The following is a 6277-nucleotide window of genomic DNA, read 5'->3' as shown; positions in this document are numbered from 1 at the left end:
TGGGGGCCGCGCTTCACGCATCCAACTCGCACTGACCGTCGGTTTGACGTGTGGCAGCGTGGGCATTTCAGTGCCATCCTCTCAAATCGTCCCACCGTCGTCTCCCCCTGAGTCCAAAAGCCTGTTCTTCACGTCCGTGTCTCCTTTGCTGCCTGCATGTCGGATTGGCATTACCACCTTTCTCAATTCCGTATATATGCACTAATATACAGTGTTATGTCTTCACATAAGCAAGTCTTCTTTTATTTTAAATTGTGCCCTTCTGGAGCGTGGAGGACGTTCACAGTGTACAGCTCTCCCCACAGCCTCGGGCGGACGGATTTCCTGCCAAGAAGGGAGCCCTGACCCAAAGCGCTCGCTGCCCCCCGCCCGCCCCCCAAGCCCCAGCCCGCTTTCTGTCGGCTCTGGATGTTTCCTGTGAACAGAATCATACGAGGTCGCTTTTTTTATCAGTCACGTATTTTAAGAGGGGAGTAGTTAATTTTTGTTTTCTTTTTTAATTGGAAGTAGCATTCTTGTTAAATGAAAGGGAAATTCCAGGTGAGTTAAAGGTAAGATGTAAGAATTGAAGTCTCTTTGTAAATACCTGCACAGTCTCAGGGTGGGGACGCCTGCTCTAACCGTAGCCCCAGACCCAGAAGACAGAGGGAAGCACCTGACTCCTCCTGCGGCCACAGACAGACAAACATGCAGGGAGCTGGGAGGACAGACCGCAAGCTGGGTCAGCGGCCCTCACATCCCAGGGCCAGAGAGCGGTTTGACATCCCTGTGGTCCCCAGATCTTGAAAGTCAGCGCTGGGGACGACGTGAGGAAGCAGAGGCCAGCAGACCCCCTGGAGGGAGGTGTGGAAAGACACTCCTCTCTGGGAGAACCGTGTGTGGGACCCAGAGCTCCACCGGTGCATCCCTTTACCTGCAGAGCGACTCCTAGGAGGGGCTCAGCCACAGGGACCCTCGCGTGATGCGTGTCCCCATGTGTGCCTGTGCACTTGGGGGTGTCTGGGGGGAGGATCCTGGGGGCGTGTACCTGCAGAGCGACTCCTAGGACCCCACCCTAGGAATCCTCATGGGTTTTCACAGATGCATTGTCAAGAGTCTCCATCACAGCACTGGTTGAAATAGCAGGGGACCGGAAACACTCGTGTCCATGGAGAGGGGGTGGGATCCCCCAGGTGTGGTCCGCACGGACGACTGAACGCCCCATAGCTGCTAAAGCGGGTGCCGGCAGAGAGACTGCAGAGTGGTCTTACCCGAGACTCGTGGCCCAGCCCTCTGCATCCAGGATCCTGGCTGTGACACACATGGATGTGACGCCAACGGGGAGACAGACGTGAGTGGATCTGCACGTGAGAGACAGACAGACAGAGGAGAGACGGCGGAGGGGGACGTTCACGCCACATCTGCTCTGGGTGACATTTAAGTTTGTCATAAAGTGTGTGTGCGTGCGCGTCTTTCTGTGTGTGCGCAGGCACACGTGCTGCATGGCTGTGTGACATGCGGGGGTACGTGTGTGCACACATGTAAACGTGTGTGCATGTGTTGTGCTGATGAGTCTCCTGCGCACGCTCACGTGTGTACACACGTCTGTCTGTGTGTGTGCATGGGGGTGTCTGTGAGTGTCTGTGAGCGAGTGTGAGTGTGTGTCTGCCTGTGCACAGGCAGGGGAAGGCTCCAGACCGTTCCCACACTGCACAGCTCTGACTCCAGTGGCGGGTGGTCCCATCCTCCCCAGACCCCAGAACCTTCTAGGACCCCTCCCCCTGACCATGCAGCCCTCTGCTGGGGACGCATCACCCTGAGGTCATGAAGAGGCCGGGGCTCCCCTCCTGGGAGGTCCCCCCACTGCTCCCGAGGGTCTCAGCCCTTCTGTGTCCCCCCCGTGGCTCCTCACACGCGGTGGCCCCATCCTCTCTGTCGGGCGGCAGGAAGGAACGTCTGCTCCGTGCAGTCAGCGTGGTGTGGGCACTGCCCCCTGAGAGGCCCCGGAACCATCCCTCTCACTGGTCCTGGCAGCACCGCCTGTGTGCCCTTCCCGGCCAGGCGATGCCCAGGTGAGGCTCATGGTGAAGACCCGAAGGTGCGGCTGGACCAGGGGGCTGTCCAGTTCAGCATGAGATGGAGACGATCCTGGTGATCCCGGGGGCCAGTGCCATCACCCCTGATACGGGGAGGGGGCGGGAGGGGCCGGGCAACTCAGCGTGAGACGGAGACGATCCTGGTGATCCCGGGGGCCAGTGCCATCACCCCTGATACGGGGAGAGGGTGGGAGGGGCCAGGCAGGGAGGATGTGGGGTTGGGCTGTCAGAGGACCCGGCGTGGGGGCTCCACAGGATGCCCCCACAGTGGTGAGGGGCTTGCATTGCAGGAGGCCCCCTGTCTGGTGTCTCCTTGTCAGTAGGGAACACAGAGAGCCTGGAGCCCCTCATCTGCCTGGAGGGTCTGCTGTGTCCAAGAGGGCCCGGGAGAGCTGGTCACCCCAACTGGGGAGTCGCACTGACCCTGTGTGGGGGGACCTTCATCCCCAGTCTCCGGGGAGGCTGGGCTGGGGTCCCCTCCCACCACAATAAAGGAGACCTTGGTCACCATCAGCTGGCTGTCAGGCAGCACGTTGCCCCAGGGGGATGTGGGGAAACAGCGGGGTCAGCTTCAGAAGAGGCCATAGGTCACTGCTGACGCGGTCCCCTCCACAGGGGCAATGCCTGTGTGCAGCCAGGCCTGGGTGGGGACCAGCAGAGTCGTCGGGTCTGGAGCCCAGTGTCGGGCCATCCCTGTCCTCGTGCGCCTGGGCCAGGCTGGCCCCCCTCACCCCCACCTTGGCCTCCAGCCTGTGGGGGGCCGGGGGGCCAGGCGATCCCCACCTGCACACGTGTCCCTACCTGGGGCTGGGGCTGACCCTGCCACCCTCACCCCTCCCCCAACCACACAATCACCCAAACCTGCGCTCGTGGGCATCAGACCTGCAGAGACCCCCCTGGACCTCGAGCAGAGACGAGCAGCACCCCGCCTCTCCCTGGACCCCCAGGCCCGTCAGACAGAGACACACACCACGGGGACCCAGGACACAAGCGGGTCCTCTGGTCCTTCCTGCAAGGCTTCCACCTCCCCGTCCTCCCCCCTCACCCCCCGAGGGACCCCACAGACAGGCAGAGCCACCGGGGACGCTGAAGCCTTTTATTTGAAGCCAGGAGAGGGGAGGGAGGGCTGGGGGAGAAAGGGGGAGCAGGGGGTGGGGAGGCCCAGGTCCCAGGGGCTCCTCCCACGTCCCGCGGGATGGAGGGTCCTGATGGCACGGCCCGGGGGCTGCCATGGAGCCTCGGTGCCCCCTGCCCTGGAGAGGAAGGGAAAGGTCATGACGAAAGGGGGCAGACGGGGCTCTCCCTGCCCGCAGGGCTGCAGCGTGGGGGTGGCGGATGCACCTTCTCCGGGTGCACAGCTGGGCGGGCACAGACGGCCTGAGTGACACAGCAGTGAGCCCCGAGCACAGAGAGGGCGCCTCGTGCGAGTGAAGCCCAGGAACAGACCCTGAGGGAGGGGCCGGCTGGAGGGACTGCAGAGCAGAGCCACCTCCTCCTGGCCCCACGGGGTCCCTCCTGCCTGCCCTGGGAGCCTGGCGGACCCGCCGCCCCAGTGATCCAGGGCCCTCGGGCTTCAAGCACCACTCACCCTAGTCACTTTCCGGCTCGCAGCTTTCTGCAGAGACCAACACAAACCCAGGAGTGAGAAGACGCCCCGCACAGCAGCCCAGACCCCTCACCATCCGCAGCCAAGACATGAGACCCAGAGCGGAGCTCCCGGGGCTCCCTGTGACCCGTCACAGCGCTGACGTCTCCCCACGGAGGGGCCGGGGGCCAGGGAGGAGCAGGAGAGGACGGAGGGAGGGCCCCGGGACGTGGAGTGGACGCAGAGAGGCCCCGGCCCCTCACCCGTCTGCTCAGGTGTGAAGACATCCTCCGGGGAAAAGCCCTTGCGCTGTGCGAATTTCTTAAAAGCCTGCAGGGCCTCTGGGTTCACACCGGGATTCCTACCTGCAGGCCAGGCGCCTGGTGAGTCAGGCCTTGGGGGACACCCGGGAGGGCAGGAGGGGTCCGTCCGGGGTGGACGCCGAGTAGGTGCAGAGGAGATGGGGCCCTCCCAGCCGGCAGGTCCCGGGGAAGGAGGGGAGGAAGCCCCGGGGGACACCCGAGTCCCTGGGAGCCAGGGGGACCCAGGACAGATCCCAGAGCCACTTTCAGGGTCAGGCCCCTGACATGGAAGGACACCCCTCCCAGGGGAACTGCGCTGCCCTCTAACCAGAGGACCCTGGCCTTCACCCCCTGTGAGGATCCCTGCCCCGAGAATTCCTCCATCAGCACCTCCTGCCTCCGCCATGCTGACCCAGTCCTGGCCTGAGACCCCAGGAAGCAGGACTCGGAATGTGCCCCCGGAGCGGTCTGTCGGGCCAGAGGGCACTGTCTGTCTACACAGGCCCCTGGGCACACCAGGGCCAGCGCGTGGGCCTGTGCGTGTCTCGTGCCCTCCAGCGCTGCCCCTTCAGAGGTGCTGAAGCCCTGGGCAGGGAAGGGCTGTTGCCGGGTGGGCAGGGCCCCTGGAGCAGAGACGGGGCCAGGCTGGGAGAGGGGACTCACTCAAGAGCTTGGCTGCTCTGAACCTTTCCCCTTCGAACGGCCCTTCGAAGTAAAACATGAGATGGTCCTTCGCAGGCAACTCCTCCACGTCCACGTGGGTCTTGCCCCTCACTGCAGAGGACCCCGAGCCAGGCGTGTTAGCAGCAAGTCCTGGCGCCTGGCTTGGTGGCATCAAGGCCCCCCAATTGCCATGCCCCCCGGATCTAGTGACCTGTCCCGTGGTGCCCCCGCCTGCCCTGAGCCGCAGCAGGGGCCTCCCCATCCTGACGGCCCCCTCTCGGCCACAGGACCCAGCCTGGGGCTCCCGCTCTGGGGCCCCACCCCACCATCCCAGACTCACAGGCAGTGTAAGTGCCGGATGCTCTGGTCTTCTCCAGGACGACATCCACGTCATAGCAGTACCCCCGGTTCCTGAGGACACAGCCCCGTGCACAGGGGCCTGAGGTCCCATCTACCCTGGGCATGCTCGGGGCCGCCACCCCGACCTTGGAGCAGCGCAGGGTCCCCCAACTCCGGGTGGAGCCTTCCACTACCCCGCCCCTGGCCCAGCAGAGCCCCAGCCCCTTCTCCTGCAGAGTTCAGCGGGCATTCAGCCTCTCCCCACGCCTAAAGGACGGCGGGAGGACCCTGAAGGGGGTGGGCTCGCAGCCGCTGCCTAGCCCGGCCTGATGAAGGGCCTCGGGCCCGGGAGAGCGGGGCCAGTGGGCGGCCAGGAGCAGCCCAAACACTCACCTGTGTGTCGTGGAAGCCCACACGTGGGTGTCGCTCAGGACGGAGAACACGATGGGGAACACCCTGTCCCCCACGAGGCCATTGCTCTCCACTAAGGCCGTGATGAACCACTTCCCGGAAACCTGAAACGCGTGGGAACTGGTGGCCGCCTCTCCTCCGCCTCGCCAGCCACCCCACCCACGGCCAGCTCCCTCGATCCCGATGCCCCCCGGAGCCCCTTGGACACCCCCAGGCTGCTCCCCCAGCACATCTGAGGTCCCCTCCTTCCAGCATCTTCCTGGGGCGTTGCGTGGGGCTGAGTGCCCAGGGCGGAGGCCCGCTTGGCCCCCGTCTCCCAGCCCTGGCGGTCACCCTCTGTGGGGAGGGTCAGGGCCAAGCCCTAAACCACATCTCCCTCCTGACCCCAGTACGCTGGCCTCCATGGACCAGGAGGCCTCAGCCTGGGACCCCCGAACCCCACCCTCCCCCGGAGCCTCACATCCGGCCCCTGGAAGGACAGGCTGTCCCAGGCCTGCAGGGCCGAGGTCAGGCCGAGGGCGACGGTCAGAGTCAGGGTGAGGGTCCTCATCTCGGGGGCTCTGGGCTCACGCCGTCAGCAGGTCCTTTCACTCAGGTTCCAAGAGGCTCTGCGAGCCCTCCCTCAACCGCCCTTTATACCCCCCGGGGTCCCGGGCACTTGGCACAGGCCCCCCGTGCTCCGCGGCCAGCTGGCAAGGGAACCCATCATTTCTACCCACGGCTCATTAAGGCGCAGGGCCCCACGCGGTCTGTGGGCAGAGGGCCATCCCGCGGGACGGAGGGCTGTCCTGCAGCTGGGGCCACGGGAGGGGGCCTCTGGCCTAGGCCTCAGCCTGCCCCCCTCTCTAAGGGCACCTCCCCCCTCCTGCAGGGTCTTCCGTGAGCTGGTGGTCAGACCCGCA

General features: G+C 64.9%; 1 protein-coding gene across 1 annotated transcript; it reads right to left on the bottom strand.

Annotated features, from left to right (window-relative positions):
- Nucleotides 1–3664: 3664 nt before the first annotated feature.
- LOC129539186 (vomeronasal secretory protein 1-like) lies at nucleotides 3665–5925 on the bottom strand. Its single transcript, XM_088841700.1, has 7 exons — nucleotides 5836–5925; nucleotides 5358–5479; nucleotides 4966–5036; nucleotides 4626–4736; nucleotides 4353–4430; nucleotides 3825–4025; nucleotides 3665–3690 (listed from the first exon to the last, which is right to left on the bottom strand). Exons 1-7 carry the CDS (start codon nucleotides 5923–5925, stop codon nucleotides 3665–3667), a joined length of 699 nt encoding a protein of 232 aa, XP_088697826.1.
- Nucleotides 5926–6277: the final 352 nt, after the last annotated feature.

This window comes from Moschus berezovskii, chromosome 11 (genome assembly GCF_049115385.1).
Source record: "Moschus berezovskii isolate FMDL1 chromosome 11, NW_MosBer_1.0, whole genome shotgun sequence".
NCBI lineage: Eukaryota > Metazoa > Chordata > Mammalia > Artiodactyla > Moschidae > Moschus > Moschus berezovskii.
This window is presented reverse-complemented; position numbering and strand designations above follow the sequence as displayed.